Source organism: Eleginops maclovinus, chromosome 19 (assembly GCF_036324505.1).
Source record: "Eleginops maclovinus isolate JMC-PN-2008 ecotype Puerto Natales chromosome 19, JC_Emac_rtc_rv5, whole genome shotgun sequence".
NCBI classification, from domain to species: domain Eukaryota; kingdom Metazoa; phylum Chordata; class Actinopteri; order Perciformes; family Eleginopidae; genus Eleginops; species Eleginops maclovinus.
In genome coordinates, this window is record NC_086367.1 from 6,424,414 (window position 1) to 6,440,490 (window position 16,077).

General features: G+C 41.3%; 3 protein-coding genes across 3 annotated transcripts in view; 2 read left to right on the forward strand and 1 right to left on the reverse strand.

The window, feature by feature from the left end:
- Positions 1-4,715: 4,715 nt before the first annotated feature.
- LOC134881509 (uncharacterized) lies at positions 4,716-6,891 on the forward strand. Its single transcript, XM_063908900.1, has 3 exons — positions 4,716-5,222; positions 5,712-5,927; positions 6,103-6,891. Exons 1-3 carry the CDS (start codon positions 4,975-4,977, stop codon positions 6,260-6,262), a joined length of 624 nt encoding a protein of 207 aa, XP_063764970.1. The 5' UTR covers positions 4,716-4,974; the 3' UTR covers positions 6,263-6,891.
- LOC134881493 (uncharacterized) lies at positions 6,653-11,270 on the reverse strand. The gene is made up of 9 exons (XM_063908877.1): positions 10,577-11,270; positions 10,199-10,276; positions 9,639-9,744; positions 8,604-9,340; positions 8,287-8,470; positions 7,759-8,016; positions 7,487-7,658; positions 7,007-7,155; positions 6,653-6,890 (listed from the first exon to the last, which is right to left on the reverse strand). Exons 1-9 carry the CDS (start codon positions 10,955-10,957, stop codon positions 6,703-6,705), a joined length of 2,253 nt encoding a protein of 750 aa, XP_063764947.1. The 5' UTR covers positions 10,958-11,270; the 3' UTR covers positions 6,653-6,702.
- Positions 11,271-11,827: 557 nt separating this feature from the next.
- sobpa (sine oculis binding protein homolog (Drosophila) a) overlaps positions 11,828-16,077 on the forward strand; it is a 33,974-nt gene continuing 29,724 nt past the window's right edge. The window contains 1 exon segment of the mRNA XM_063908872.1: positions 11,828-11,923. Within this exon segment, the coding sequence (XP_063764942.1) occupies positions 11,828-11,923 (96 nt within the window).

Consider the following 16,077-nt stretch of genomic DNA (forward strand, 5'->3'; position numbering starts at 1 on the left):
ACGTCGCTGTCCAACGTAATGACGTTTGTTGCTAAATTCATATATGGAGAGCGCTTCCTGCCAGCTCCGTAAGAGAATGAGAAGCTTTTATATTCATTTGTTTTTTTTTGTCTAAGTTACACTCTGGAAGAACGTGAGATGGGGCCATTCATAAGGTATGATCCAGTGCTTTTTCGCAAAGTATAAAATGTACAAAGTGACACTTCTGAAATGTAAAATGTTACAGTTGATTAACACCTGTTTTCACTGTCCACCAGCTATGTAATTACAGAAACACACTTTTTCCACCTCTGGTTTGAACCAGTAACTGTGACACAAAAACACTAAATTCTGACAGAAAGATAATTACTTTAAGTTTTCTATAATAAAGATAAAGGCTCCAAATTCTAAGATTAGCTGATGAAAAAACATCTGTCCAGGACAGAGATAGAATATAAGAGTTCAGTTCAAGCACTATTCTTCTAACAGTCTTACACAACCTATGTCAGTAATCTGATGCCCATCTGTTTTCCATTTGCTGTGGATGTTTTTGTTTGTTGCATGAGGGCAGAACTGATCTGTGATCTGATGCATGTTTGACGATTATTGTGGGAGAGACCCCTTAATGTAATGTTATGGATTTATTCTGATATCTTCGTCTTATTCTTGACAGATTAACAGACAGTTCTGCCTTACAGTGCGTTCTTCATTTATTTGACACTGAAACATCACTGACATTTTGTGTGCATGTTTCCTATTAAGTCCAATTGCTGAGAATCAAAAACATACTTTACACCAATGTGGAAACACTTTTGGATAGAATCTGAAGTCCCGTCCTGTTATATGTTTATATTGTGGCCAGTGTCAGAAAACAAACCACAAATTGGATTTTATGTAACTCAAATGCTGAGATTTCAAATTAAACGACTTCCAGATGAAAATAAATTATGCTAAGCCAAAGTGTTAACATTTTTGGGGAAAAGAACCAACTCATGTTTCAGTTCATGTAATACAATATAACAGTTCACCAATTTGATAGAGTAGTGCCTCAGCAGCCTTAGGTTTAACAATGCTTTCATTGAATCCTCCACAATGTACTTATTACTGGACTGGACCGAAAGTCTGTCAAGGACAACTTGCTTTATGGATTACAAAACAAACTCACATACAGTATATCCATGTATTATCTGCAAACTGCATTTTAACTTGTTAATAATCCATCCTGATTCAGAGCACCGTAACATGCTACAACCATTTAGGTATAGCAAAAACATTGCAGCAAATATCACACACATTTTGAGTGTTGTTGTTCAGGTGAGCTTCTGGTTTGCAAAGCATGACAAGAGCAGCACTGTAGGCCACCACACAAGTCATCTCCCCCTGACCCTGCACCACGGTTCACTGATTCTGTTTCCGCCGATTTTCCGGCTTACATGGGTGTCACAATGCCATGAGCAGCATCCCCCCGGCACTTTTTTCACCTGCCGACTCATTGTCATTCCAGCTCAAGTCAGGGGACAGCATGTAGCACACACATGAAACAGGTTTATTTATTCCCTCAAGATTTTTATATCTGCAACTGTTTTATATACCAATAATGACCCTATGAGTGGCCGTAGCTGAGAAAACCCACTGTAAACCATCATGCTGTAACTGAACTGTCACATTATGGTAAAAACCTATATGCACATGTGGACATATTTATATGTGGCCATGTGTATGCTACGCATTGGGATGGTTACTTTTGAAAAAAACGTATTATTAGTTCCCCGTATAAAAAAGTAAAGTTTTCGTTACTTATTAAATGCATTCAGATTCTTATTTTAACAATGTTTTACAGGACAATAAAGCTGAAAAGTCTTACAAAAATAAACCTAAACCCAGCAGTGTAAACCATTATAACAGTGCTCAACACTAATTATTGTCAATTTCTTTAAAACAGTTATTCAATACAAACTGGATTAGGATTGAACACAGAATTCATGTTATATTCTTACACTTATTAAGCTCTTCTCACTAACTGAAACTTACAAAAATTAGTTTTGTAATTGAATTAATGTTATATGTAACCAGTTACTCCCTTATACTGTTTGTGAGTATCTTTTACACAGCAGCTATTACACTTAGCAGGAAACACACAGGTGAAACTAATTGAGTTAACGACGACCCTGCATCAACATAATCAATCACACCTGTGCTTTCTGAAGCGTCTGCTGTGAGAAGTCCTACAGCATGCATTGGTTCATTCGATGTTTTTCTATGGAAGAGGTATGTGGAAATCTGGATCAACAAAACATTTGTAGACGCATTGTAATTATCTACTATCTTGTATTTCTTCAGCTATCGGTTTTACTGTAATTTACGACACTGGTATTAACAGACCAAATAATTTTTTTTGTGTACAGGTCTTTGTTTAAAGGACGATTAGCAACTTAAAATGCAAAAACGGAGTTGGAGTTGAGCTCTTTCCTAAGCTTAGTTTATTTAAACAGATATCTGCATATGGATTAGAAGAAAAATCGGTCAACCAATGGACACTCAAACATGATTGGTCCAAATTACATAGACTACAAAAGGAAACCAAAATTATATAAAAAAGAGTAACTGTGGCAACACATGGCTAATTGTGCTTTAACTTTAGACTTGAAGGGATAAGTTCCTATAGAAAAAACATTGCAAATCAGTTTTAGAGCTGTCATTTCTTGAAACCGTTAGACTGTTGGAGCAGTTCTTTGGAAATGTGTTGCAAATCTAACAAGTTACAAAACCACTTCAAGGCTGAAAATGGGTTAATCTTGGGTTTGAATCTGACCTACAGTATGTTTGCTACCCTTAATTACTCTATTCCCTTAAAAGTCTGATAACTGAACCTTGAGATTCTTGCAAATACTTCAGACACCTAGAAAAAACGTGTGCCTAACATGCTGCTGCCTGAGGGAACAACCTGATGCAGAAGAAGCAACACTCTGAGGATTACTGGAATCTTTTGATATTTTATGCATTATTATAAAATGTTCCCTTTGTTCCTATGAGAGAGTGTTTAACCTTTCTTTTGTTTCCCCACTTTATTTATGGTGACTTTAAACAGATATCAGATTACATTTTCACAGTTGTATAACATATAGTTACACTAACAACAGACATCTCTCACGACACGCTACTAGACAGACATAAGGGAAACAATAATAAAATAAATAAATAAATACTGATAAAAAAATAAAAACACAAAACCAAACAAAACAAAAATAAAAAGGCATCTCATATTCCAACATGAATAGGACAGATCAACAGCACATGGACAATGACAGCATATAGCTACAGTTCCAGGCCAGGCAACATACTCACATAATGAGTAAATGGATCCCATGTTTTATGAAATTGAGTGTTTAACCTTTAACCCCATTGGACATACACAGTGTGTTTTACTCAGTTGAGAATACTGTGATCATCAAGCACCTCTGTAGATGCTCCTGTTTTCATCAAAAACATTTCTTACCGGAAGACAAACATCGCTTGGCTTTTAATCCCTGCAACTCTCACTGACATACTGACCACTGTCTTTTTAAAGGTATACTTTAACGATGGCCCAAATCATTTCCATTAAGGATAACGCCCTGCAGTTTAAAAAAAAAGATGCCATTCAGGAATATTAAAGTTGGCCAACTGTCACTGTCACTGTTGGTAGAGTAAGTCTGTTTCATAATTGTGTTTTGTCAGTATATTAGAAATGACTATGTTAGCTACGTTTGCTCGCTAGCTTAGAGCACATCTGCAATATAATCAGAAGGAATCATGCGACCACATTGTTAAATTAAGCCAATAAAACTGTGACTGTGACAGTTGGCCAAATTTATAATCCCCGGATACAACAAGAGCTCCAGTCGCTATGAGCATTACTTTGTAGTGTCCCCGTTTCTGTTGTGTTTTGAGCTTCTTGCAGCATTCTTTATTTGCAGTCTTTCGTTTATTCAGAGCTTTTAGTAAACCCTGGCATGTTTTGTGAAGTTGGTGAAGATGTATCTTCTTTTGCATGTGTTTCAGCACATTTGTTTGTTTTTATATTTGCATTGTTTTTGAAATTGCAGCACGTTTCTCCTAATGGAAATGTTTTTGGACTTTTTAGCTATTTTCACCTGTTGGCCGCTGTATAATCTACCCCCCGCCCCCCCAATAAACACCTGTGTTCCCTTGAAATCTTCAAGAAATCTTTTCTCTGGTATGAGGGAAGAACCCAAAAACAAGAGCAAATTCTTCAATGAATTCAGGTAGTTGAAGGACATTATAAACTTCAGTGATAATATCCATTAACAAACTCTCGAACTGGGCCAGAGCATCCATGTCTCTTTTATCCATTCAACTGCATTTTCAATAGACCTTCACTCGCAAAATTTGGACGGGTTAGAAATGTCTGAAAGACTAACAATTGAGCAAAAACACATGTGTTTGGAAAGCGGTGAGCGTACAACTGGATAAATTATATTCTGATTATATCATGCAATTTGTGTCAGAGTTTGAAAACAAAGGTTTTTATATAAATGTGTCGCTGTGAAACACAGCCCCCTTTACTTCAATTCAAAAGAATGTGTTGGATTATTCATTCAACGTTAAGGAATGCGATAAAACAAAGGTCTTTTCAAAAATTCAAGGTAACAGCAGGTGAAACACGGATATACAGATGATCATTTTGGAGGTTAAGTATTCATTGAGCAAGGTTACATCTTTTTCTAGTGAAAGACCTCATGACACGTGGAAAATAAAGTAATATACATACACACATTGAAAGTACACATACAAAATAGTCACTTGAAGTTGGTTTTAATCATTATGATAGAGAAATTGAGTTTGTACGGCCTTTTAAAAGTGCGATTTTTGCGATCTGCTACCGACCTTCCTATTAGTCAGTCACATGACCTATGACGTACACTCCGGAACGGCTCCTTGGTCAAGACACTATCCCACCTGTCACTCACGACTATCCTGACACCTGTCAACAACATGGATTCTGACAACTCCGATTCATCCTCGGATCCTGACACATTTTTCGAAGTGGCAGAGTCCGACCCAATGCTGGAGGACAATGTGAGGGGCGTTATGCCCTATAGATACGAGCCATACTTGGATGAGTTGGAGCCACAGGGTTCTACGGAAAGTTCGGATGGCGAGGCAGAAGGCGCTGTTGGTGGTGCTGCTGTGGCAGACGGTCGGATGCCTATGGATTTTGGCAGACTACAGCACGTGGAATGGTAACTTCCTTCTTGTTCACTTTTCTGACAATGAACACTCCGTAAGATATTGTACTTTGTAATATCCACCACAACCAGCGTTTGCACCAGCGAGCATGTGTGTGTGCAGTCTGCCTCCTCACCTCCCAGAATTAGCCAAATAGTCACCATTACTAGCCTACAGATCGCAAAGGGCCATTGTTGTTTCCCGGTGCTTGTCATAGTCTTAATCTTTATTTAGTTATGTTATTTTTTTTGAGAGCGATGAAAATACCAATTAGGTCTACTATATTAGTTTGCCCTGCGTCATACTCATACAGTAGCCTATGCTATAACCCAGTAGTAGCCTATGCTATAACCTAGCTCCTGACCAGTGGCCATCCTTCCGCGATTAGGCTAGTTCTACGTCGGCTTTTCACGCGAATCAACCCATGACATTGACACTTTGTAAAGTTCTGTGACAATTGTAAGATTGTTTCAAGCCCCTTGCCTTTATCTGTTATATTTTAGGTGTTCTTGTGGGAGATGTGAGCCAATGCCACTGGTAGTGGAGTCGGTGTGCTGCCGCGAACAGTCAAGAGTGTGCGAGAGGAGAGAGGAGGAGGGAGCAGACACCCGCTGCATCACAGAACATTCTGGCTTTGAGCCAGTTTGTCTGAATCTGCATGTTCTGCGCACCGCACATTTCCACTATCGGCAAGAATACGGGGATGTAGAGGGAAACGAGTGAGTATACAATCCTATTGTAAAATCATTTGTATGGACTAGTAGGAATTGTATGATTTGATATCACCAATGACGTAAATGTATGCGTAAAACGAACTGTCATGTAGGTTACAGTAGGCCTAGGCCTACATCTAAAACACCTGTGTTTTTCTTCTGATTTTCTTTCAACTTTTAGGTGGAAGAGGTACACTGGATACAGACAGTTTGTGCGATGGTGCTACGAGTACCTGGGAAGACATGTCAGGGTCCCCATACCTTCCTGTGTGGTGTGGTGTATCCGGAGAACTTTTCCCTCCATTGATTACAGGGGGTTCCAGGACACCAACAGCCCGTGATGATACATGTATGCTGTTAACTTGTTAATTTTGTTTTTTTAGTTTAAATACATGAGTTTGTAAATACATGAAAATGAATGTCAATACATGATACCTCTGGCTTCACATGAATGTGTCTTCATTTTTACAACTTACAACAGCTTACAACAAATAGGCCTAGCAAATCAATTTACACCTTCACCATGGAAGGGTAGCTGATATTTTTGATCATACGGTGTCTAAGATGTGCTGTACTTCAGGGACAATGCAATACAAGCCCACATGGATAAGGGGGAAAACTGTAGCAACACAGACATACTACACACCCTGTAATGACACTTTTCAGAACACCAAGGTGAGGATGGAGCAGGAGGTTCCCAACACAGTAAATCAAAGCACTCACGGCAAAGATGAAATTAAGTTTGTGTTTATTCCATTCAGTCCGGTTCTCATGTGTACATTTAGGTGTTATTTGTAATGCTAAAGCGGGTCATATGTGCATTGACTGCTGCCCTCTTATCCGGCTTTTCGAATGATGCATTGAGTGGCTCTGTAACAGGGGACGGGTCTGGGATGTCAAAGTCATCACCGTTGTAGTCCTCACCTCGACACATGGCCTCCACCATCCGCATCAGCTCTTCAGCATAGCCTGTTGCAGAGGAATATGGGACAAGGTTCAAATTAATCCAACCATAGATATGACACACGACTATGTACATCTCAAAATACAAATCATATCTGCAATCAACTTTCTATTATGCTTACCAAAAGATGGCTCCTGTAAGACTTTCCTCACAATGTAGCCGCCCTTCTTATACTTTGGATACCGCAGGTTGAACATCATCTCGCCATCGTGTCTGCTCCGCTGCTCCCTGTTGGCATTCTCGTTGAAATGCAAAGCAGCCAGGATCCCTCTAAGAACAGAACACAAACAGAATAATCAGGAACAAGATGACCATTCTTAACAGCGAAACATAAACAAGTCAACCCAAAAGAGCCCATGTTACCCCTCTATTTATCAGGTTGCACTGCCTAACAGTGGCTGCCCAAACCAGGCACAAGGCCCTGACCCTTGCCTACAAAACCACTTCAGGACATGTACATTTCCTGTGCACTGCAAATGTTGCAAGCTGTGATTTTGTCCTCGATTGTAAGTCGCTCTGGATAAAAGCGTCTGGCAAGTGTAATGTAATAGAATGTAATAATGTCCTAAAAGAATGTTTCACGGAATATTTCTTTGATTACCTGCTCTCCATCCCTTTGTATGAAAAGTGGCACATCTTTGGCGCAAAGTGGGTAATCACGCTATGGAATGCTTCGAGGTAGGATGTCTGGTGTGACGGGGACAGGCGTTGTATATCTGCACACAGCCTCTTGTTCCGGATGATCTTCTCCACTTCAATAGACACCTTCGTATCTGAAGAACATTGTACAAAATACATGTAAATTATGCAACATGATGCAACATGATACTGTGATCACAATCTCTGTAAAATAAACATTAGGAGTATACTAACGACAACTCAGCCACGGTTTACGCTGTTCCCTGCCTTCCAGGACTCCGTGCGCACAAGAAGAGAACAGTCCCTCGAACCCGGTGTGCCTGTTGTGGATGTGATCGATGACTGATGTCCATTTGTCCACCACAAGTTGTCCACTGCCAGGAGGCGTCGAGACCACGGACCAGTACAGATGGTTTATAATACTTCCCACCCAGGGTTTGAGGTCCTGGCAACCTCTAGTTTGTCCAAGGCTCTGCAGCTTCTTCTTGACACCTGAGTAAACATGTGTAGATGAATAAATAAATAGAAATCTAATGTACTGCTTGAAGGTCTTGACTCCAAGGGCATAACTAAAACCCTTTTTAGATACATGAACAGCCTGTAATAGCCTGAAATAGGCCCTGTCCTCCACACACACAAGGATTTCACACATAAAATTTGTCCAAACCCAAAAAATCATATCTTTCAAAAAGGAATGTCAAGGTAGTGCTTCAAGTCTCTCTTAAAAATTACATTAAACAGGTTTAAACATGTTGCACTTACTCTTGGCTACATGCCATATGTCAAACTGGTGCGTGATGTCTGGATGGTCCTCTCTAATCATCATGTTGATGCCTATGTGTCTGTCTGTCACGAGAGTTCCGACATCCACAAAGCCCTGGACTTTCTCAAGGGATCGCTGCAGTCCCACTTTCTCCATGTGGTAGGACCCTCCAACCTCATTGCTCTAAAACATAAAAAGCAGGAGATTTTGATGAGCATAACATTGACTAGTATAAAATTGTCCTTACTACGACAGAAGAGTGTGTTTTCTATACTGGGCAGGACTCACATAGAGGCATAATACATCTGAAATGTACCTGTACAAGTTGTACGTCAATAACAGCTGTTTTCCGGAGCTCCATTGTTGAGTAGGTGCCGTACTTAGCGCAATGCCCTGGGGTGTCGGCACGCCCGTCACCACCACACACGATGGGTTCCCCTTCTGCCTGTAGCAGACAGAGCATGGCAAACTGCTGCTCGCCCCAAACTCGCTTCACAGCTTTGAAAAGCACCTGGTCCTGATGTCTGAAGAACGATCTTTCCGACATCACAGCAACGCCCAATCTGGATAGGACACGCAGCACCTTGGTGACAGTGGCCCCACTGAAGAGAATGGCAGCGGACAACAACACATTCCCAGCTGCTGTTCTGCCGAAGAAAGGTTGACTGTTCCATAGTCCTTGGTTCCCACATCCCCCGCACTGGATGGTGACCTGCAACTGTGTTCCTACTTCTTTACACTGCCAGGACAGTGACCTGCTCCCACAAAGTCCACAGCTGCACCATGTTGACAACAGCGTCACCAGGCATTCCCAGAACACAAGAAAAACGCTACCTGCTGGCGCCTCAGGTGGCGGCACTGGTGGAGTATTGTGTTCAGGACTCTCTTCAGCTGAATCATCAGAGGACGGCAGCTTGTAGTCGGGATCATCTGTCGACATGTTGTCATCTGAGTCAGAGCCACAAGAGGTTGAGTTGTCGGTGTTGTGAAAGCAAAAGCAGTCATCCTCAGTCTGAGTCCCAACAGTGACCATTGATGTAGTAGCCTGCACACCTGGGGAAAAAACAATGTTTAGTATATAGAAATCAGTGTCAGCTTGAAGGAAATCTTCATTCAATACACACAACTTTTTGTGAAGCTTGCTCGCACTAGTAAATTTGTAGATTGTAAAATAGTCTTTTCCTAAGACAGATAGTTTTTCCAACATTCTTGTGTAGATGTGAAAATAGATGTTTGACATAGAAAAGGATTGTCATTAGTGATGTATCTATCTACACAAGATGCAATGCTGAAAAGACCCGTTTCCCCGGACATCTGTTTGGCTAAAATACGTACATAAATGATAAAATACCTTTAGTCCGTCCCCTTCCTTTGAACTGCATAGCCACCGTCCTTGTTGGTGGCCTCAGACACACTTGAACGGAAAAGTCACTGTGCTGATCTTCTGTTGAATTCACCTGAATAAATAAGTAAGTAAATAAATAAATGTGTGTATACATATGTGTGTGTGTGTAAAAGTTAAAAAAAAAACTAAAAAATAGAGTTTCCTTCCAACACAGGTAACCTAGTAAAAAGTAGACCAGTGTATTTGTCTTACAATCAGCTGATTCTGCACTGGTTGAATTGAGTTTGTGGTGGGTCCTTGTTAGGTTTTTAGTGTTTTTCAGTAATGACAGTCCATCTATCTAGTTAGGTACAATGGAGTAAATGGTGTAACGGTTATGTTATATGTGCTACTGTTGTAATTACACCACAAAAGTACTTTTACTTTTAACACCTCTGGAGATGGTGAGGGTGAAGGTCTGAGAGAGGGGGCACTGGCACTTGATATACTGTAATGCTGTGTGTAGTTAGTCAAATAAAATCTTTAGTCAGTAACTTAGTTGACCTGAACGCTTTCCGAAAACTTACATCAGTAGATGGGTCCCCGTCAGGAAAGTCATCGCTTTCCTCTTCAGCAACATACTCAGACTGGCATTCCTGTAGTACCTGAAACATAAATAAATAAATCACAAGATTTAGCGTGAGTTGGAGGGGGAAAAAAACGCTACCGCAAACCTAAAACAAACACTTGAGACTTGACTTTTTGCTAACACTCTGAGGTGAACTTAGCTGAATAGCTAAAGCACTTAGCACTAGTAGCCAGCTGAGCTGAAGTGTTCAGAGCTAGCGCCAACTTCAACTATGAAGAACCACCGCAAGCTGTTTACACAGTGCCAAACACTCATTCCTTTGCATTTCATTTCCCTTCCATTATTAAAATATAGTCCAAAATAAGAAGGTACGTACCTCCAATCTCTGCCTTTTCTCCAGAGCATGAGACCTCCGGCTCTTGACGTCGCCGTTCGCCCCCGGGGCTAACCTCGAGCTTGTCCCTCGATGAAATATACGCGGAACCGAATTGGGCAGCAAAACCTTCTTCAGACGAACATCAATACCAAGCTGCTCCTTCAGAGCGGGGATCGAGTCGTAGCACTCCTCTTCAAAATGCGCTGAGCAAAGTACAGACGACGAGCTTGGCTTCCATACTGTTCCTTTCGGACCAGCTCTTGTCCTACAAACTTGTTGCGTCCAGAGTTCACACAAAGCAGGGTCTTTCGGAAACCGATGAAGGGTAAAACCGTTCTCCCTGGTGTTTGAACAATACGCTGCAACACACCGCTCAGGCATGTTCTCAACAAAAATATTAAGAACAAAACTTTAAAGATGCTAAAACTGCGAGTACGACTTACTGTGACTAGAAATGATCAAGGTCAAGGGTGGCAGCAGGTGCAATCAGGTCTAAAAGCGTTCCGGAGCATACGTCATCTTTATGTTGGAACGTTGTCAAGACACTGGCCTGTGGATTTCAGTGGCTTGCGTACAAATTTCGAAAATAACAGAGAACCGGGCATATTTATCACAATTATGTATTTCAAATCGAAAATAAAAGTTATTTTAGACTAAATAAAAAAAGGTAGTCTCTAGGTGTCATGAGGTCTTTAAGGCTCACTCTCTGGAACTTCAACTTGAGTTTGTGTCTAAACCTGTAAAGAAACTAAAAGAAACACAAGATTGTATTTTAACCAGTGGGTTAGCCTCCCCTGAAGAACAAATGGGACTGCAGAGTGTGTGGGCACCTGTTTGCTGCTTACAGCCCCCCACCATAGGGAGCAACGTTAAGTGGATGTGACTGCTCTGATTGCACTCCATGGGAAAGCGAGAAGAAATAGCCCCCCTCTGATCACCAACGCGTCATATAATGTTTCAGCGCACGCCCCTCCCCCTGTCTCGTTTTTTCCCCTCACTCAACCTCTCCTTTGACTCACAGAGGCGGCTCACCACTGGCGCATGGACCGTGGAGGATACGGGCAGAAGATGGCTGACTTAGCCGGGCACCGCAAGCCCTCGGCGGCATCACCAGCAGCGTCACGCGGGCCGCTGAAAAGCTGCAAGACATTCGCCGTCTGGAGACTGTAAACAGCTGCCTCTCTTCTCTCACCCCCCTCCTCACCCCCCCTCCTCAACCGCAAATATTGACAGAAGTATCTCAGAGGGAACATGGCAGAGATGGAAAAAGAGGGCAGACCTCCGGAAAATAAAAGAAGCCGAAAGCCAGCGCACCCGGTGAAAAGGGAAATAAATGAAGAGATGAAGGTAAACAGGCTCTGTGCACACTTGCATGTGATTACGCGTGGAGTGCTTGCACCTCTGTGGGAATACACTCAAGTGCTATAGGCTGCATGATAGTGAAACTTTGATTTATGATTTATTTTTTAATACCCAAGTTCTATTGTGACGCTGAATGGCAGCATGAGCAGCGGCAGTATTAATCGCCTCGCACAATTGGATGCGGCACCCATTCACCGCTCCTGTAGTAAGTTTGGAATCAATGAGGAATACAGTGTGTCGCCCTCATGCCATCATTTATCCGTTTGTGTTGCCCTGCCTGCCTTTCATGGAGTTAATGGAAAATCCAGTGCGTCAGTGAAGGCGTCAACAGTGCCTCTACTATTACTATTAATACTGTTACACTACGGCACAACGGAGAGCAGACCAATGTGCATAATTAGGATAAATCAATGGGGGGGCACGCACGCATTTCCACGCTGCGTGTGTGTTTTTGTTTATGTGTGTGTGTGTGTGTGTGTGTGTGTGTGTGTGTGTGTGTGTGTGTGTGTGTGTGTGTGTGTGTGTGTGTGTGTGTGGCCAGAGGCGTAATCCAGATGTGCGTCTGTGAGCTTTACGCACTCGACAGGAGCACATTGTCTCCAGTCAGCCTATCCCCAATATTCACCCACACCTTGTTTCTTTTTTTATTTACATTTTTGGTGCATATTGTGATATTTTGAGCTCTGAGCTGTGCAGTTCATTGTGGAGAAAGAAAGTGCTCCGTGTGTGTGTGTGTGTGTGTGTGTGTGTGTGTGTGTGTGTGTGTGTGTGTGTGTGTGTGTGTGTGTGTGTGTGTGTGTGAGAGAGAGAGAGAGAGAGAGAGAGAGAGAGAGGGAGGAAGGAAGGATGTGTGTCCGCTTTGTCTTCATCTCCTCATTGTTTGTACACATTTGGCCGGAGACACATTTGCCCTATTACGGGTGGACCTGCAGGTGATCACGTGGGGGAGAATAATTGTGAAAATGAGGGTTTTTAGGCTGTCAGAGAGAGACGCGAGGGTGCTGCCTCTGAGCGAGTCCTGAAACAACCCTGGGATAAAGAAGCCTTTTTTATTTCAGCATTGAGACCTCTCCAAAATACCAGGCGCGTTAGTGTACCACTTCTTGTATTGCTGACAATAGATGCTTTGTTGGTGGTTAACATAGAGAAATAAAGGATCATGCAGTAACATTATAAGATGATTTGAATACATTTTTTAGCAGTGTAATCTACTGAATTTGAGGAATTTTATTTGATTGCACACTTATAAACATTCAGACTGATACAAAAAGGGAGTTTCTTTCAATAACAGCACGAACTGCAAATTTTTCCTGATAATTGAAAAAAAAGGTTTACGATCCTCAGTTTTAAAAGAAATCCTAGTGTTGTCTGGTCTTGATGACAGGAGGCGGGGATGCAGGGTGGTGGTGGTAAAGAGGGGGTGGGAGGGGAATGGAGTCGGCCAGGGTCTCTCCATGGAGACATTTCCTTATTTCTTATCAGGAGAGCACTTGTAGTAATCTCAGTGGAGCATTGAGAATGAATGGAGTCTTTATGAGCATCGTTTAAACACAATCTTGTCTGTCCACGGTTTTATTTGCTAATTTTTTTCAGAGCTAAATATTACCATAAATCTATTTGGACTGTGAAAATCTATTAAATGTCTCCTGTGGTAATTCATCAGATAGACAGAGTTATTATGTGATGTCAGTCAGATATGGTGTTTTATTTGCGGGTTTATGATAGATGCTGTTTGACGTGGGTCATCATTCAGGGTTCAGGGAATTGACAGATTTCACAATATGTTTTTAACATGTCAGTTAAACATTTAGTTTGATAAAGCAGCCTAATGTGTCTTTTTGATTTGTAAGCACAATGTAGCTACGGTTATCAGTCATGGCTGTGAGTTGGGACTATGAAGATGTACTTAGGGTTGAGACGATGTAGGATATTATTATAACACTAAGTAAGTTGATTGTTGGGAATTTAAATGATCTGGATAACTATGAATATCCTCACATGAGTGACATTAAGAAGCTTTCATCTGTCATGGTAGAAAAGTGGAAAAAGTAGAGCCTGATTTACTCAAGGCAGGAAAACTCATACAATCCTTTATTTATTTTCCTTAAAATTATGTTTACTTAAAATCTGTCCTTTCTGTGATGCAACAAAATATATTTATTTCCTAAGAATTGTAAATCTCCTGTGCTTCCAATCTGTTTGTGTGCCAATTTAAGTAAGCACATTTTAAACAGTATATAATCAGAATAACATACCAAATCTCAAATATTTTGGCCAGAATAATCTTGACATTGCAATTTCAAATCCTCAGTTACTCAGATATATCTGACAAAATGAAAATAGCTGTAGCTTGTTGATTTTTTTCCATAGATATGTCAGTCAAAAACACAGTTTTATTGTTGGTGAAAAACACCTCTCCCCACAACAACTGCTTTATCTCCGTCCATACCAGGGAGAAGCGACTGAATGAAGAAGCAGATGTGGTTAAGGTGTCAAAACACTTTCAAAGGCTAAACAAGTTTGATTGTAGCTCATTACATAACCTTGAATATCATATCCTATTGCACACACACACACACACACACACACACACACACACACACACACACACACACACACACACACACACACACACACACACACACACACACACACACACACACACACACACACACACACACACACACACAAAAGCGGCTGTCTACAGATTTAATTTAGGAAAACAGCGATCCACAGATGCATGAAAAACAGCTGCAGCTTCTCTTTCAATACCTTCATTGTTAGTGTGAAATTACAGGAGTTAATAAGTTGTCAAACAAATATACATGTATCTGATCTGATTAAGGTCACTGGTTGGAAGCATTAGTTGCAAATTTGCGTGAAAATCTGAATGCAGCATTACAAGTGGCTCCTAACTAACAGTATGTGCCATAATAATAAGTTAAAAGTATCGAATTCCTGCAGAAAACTCTTCGATTTTGCTCTATCAAGTGTTCAGAACAAAAGGACCCAGTTTCGTCTCTCATCCTCAATATTTCAGACCAAAACACACAGACAGACACACAATGTGCCCTTGTGAGGGATCATCCAGTCCGACAGTGTTTCCTTCATCTGGCTGCTTAATGTGTGCCACGGTAAAATAAGCCCCGGTGAGTAATCAAGGACACGGAGGAGTGGGCATGGAGGGGATATGAGAGGGCTGCAGAGAGTGGGCTAAGAAACAGTGGAGAAAGGAATGTATACAGCGCGGGGCTGGCTAAGCTGTAAAAACTGTAACCTGAGTGTCTCCGCCGGATCAGATATCAAGGAAAGTAGAGGGGAATGAAAGCAGAGGAGAGAGGGAGAAGCAGAGGAGGAAAGGAGTGGAAAAGTGGAGGAGGAGGCAAAGGGGAAAGTTGGCGTGTGGATTTGGGAATTTTATCACGGTGTACAGTGACCTGCTCTGGTTTCTAGCCACAAGGTATCCAGTTCCCACCATCATCATTACCACAAGCCCTGCCGGCCACCACTGGGTCTTACTGGAGGCAAACTGAGGGGAAGACTGTGGAGAATTTAAATGTATTTTTATCAGTGTCCACTGCTGAATATATGGCAGAGAAGTGCCAGCTCGTGAATCTGTTGTGAAAGTATCATCGTCCAGCACAGGCTCTGTAAAACCACCATCTTGTCTTTAACGAGGACAAAGTGGGTGTTTTTCTGCTTATGGTTTCGTCTTGTTGAAAGTTTGTATAAATGCTAAAAAATATTGTCAGACTGTCATATTAGAGGTCAAACCCTCAGTGCACAAATGCTTTAGCAGAGATATTTCAAAGCTGATGGCACAAATAGTCCTAATTGTGCACAATAATCTTAAAATATCACACACTGTGAGTATATAGAGTGCAGGAGTGTTCCCTTATTTTTACAGTAAAGGCCGACCCAGAAGTTACCATCACATGGAGTTCTGGACAGAAAGCCAATGGGATTTGTCCTTTAGAGTTTGAATCATAGCAGAAAATAAGCTTTATATACACGTCTTGTTCCACAAGATACTCTCCACATATTAACAACACTTCATACATTTTTGACATGTAAATGCAGTCGCCAGAAGTAAGCACCCAATTTTAGGCTATAAATTACACCTACATCGAAGTGCTGAG

Coding starts and splice junctions, on each gene's coding strand:
- LOC134881493 (XM_063908877.1), bottom strand. CDS start 10,957: ATGCCTGAGCGGTGTGTTGCAGCGTATTGTTCAAACACCAGGGAGAAC. Junction 10,277..10,576: donor AGAAAAGGCAGAGATTGGAG/GTACGTACCTTC, acceptor TTTATGTTTCAG/GTACTACAGGAATGCCAGTC. Junction 6,891..7,006: donor CTTACAGGAGCCATCTTTTG/GTAAGCATAATA, acceptor CCTCTGCAACAG/GCTATGCTGAAGAGCTGATG.
- LOC134881509 (XM_063908900.1), top strand. CDS start 4,975: ATGGATTCTGACAACTCCGATTCATCCTCGGATCCTGACACATTTTTC. Junction 5,223..5,711: donor AGACTACAGCACGTGGAATG/GTAACTTCCTTC, acceptor GTTATATTTTAG/GTGTTCTTGTGGGAGATGTG. Junction 5,928..6,102: donor GGGGATGTAGAGGGAAACGA/GTGAGTATACAA, acceptor TTCAACTTTTAG/GTGGAAGAGGTACACTGGAT.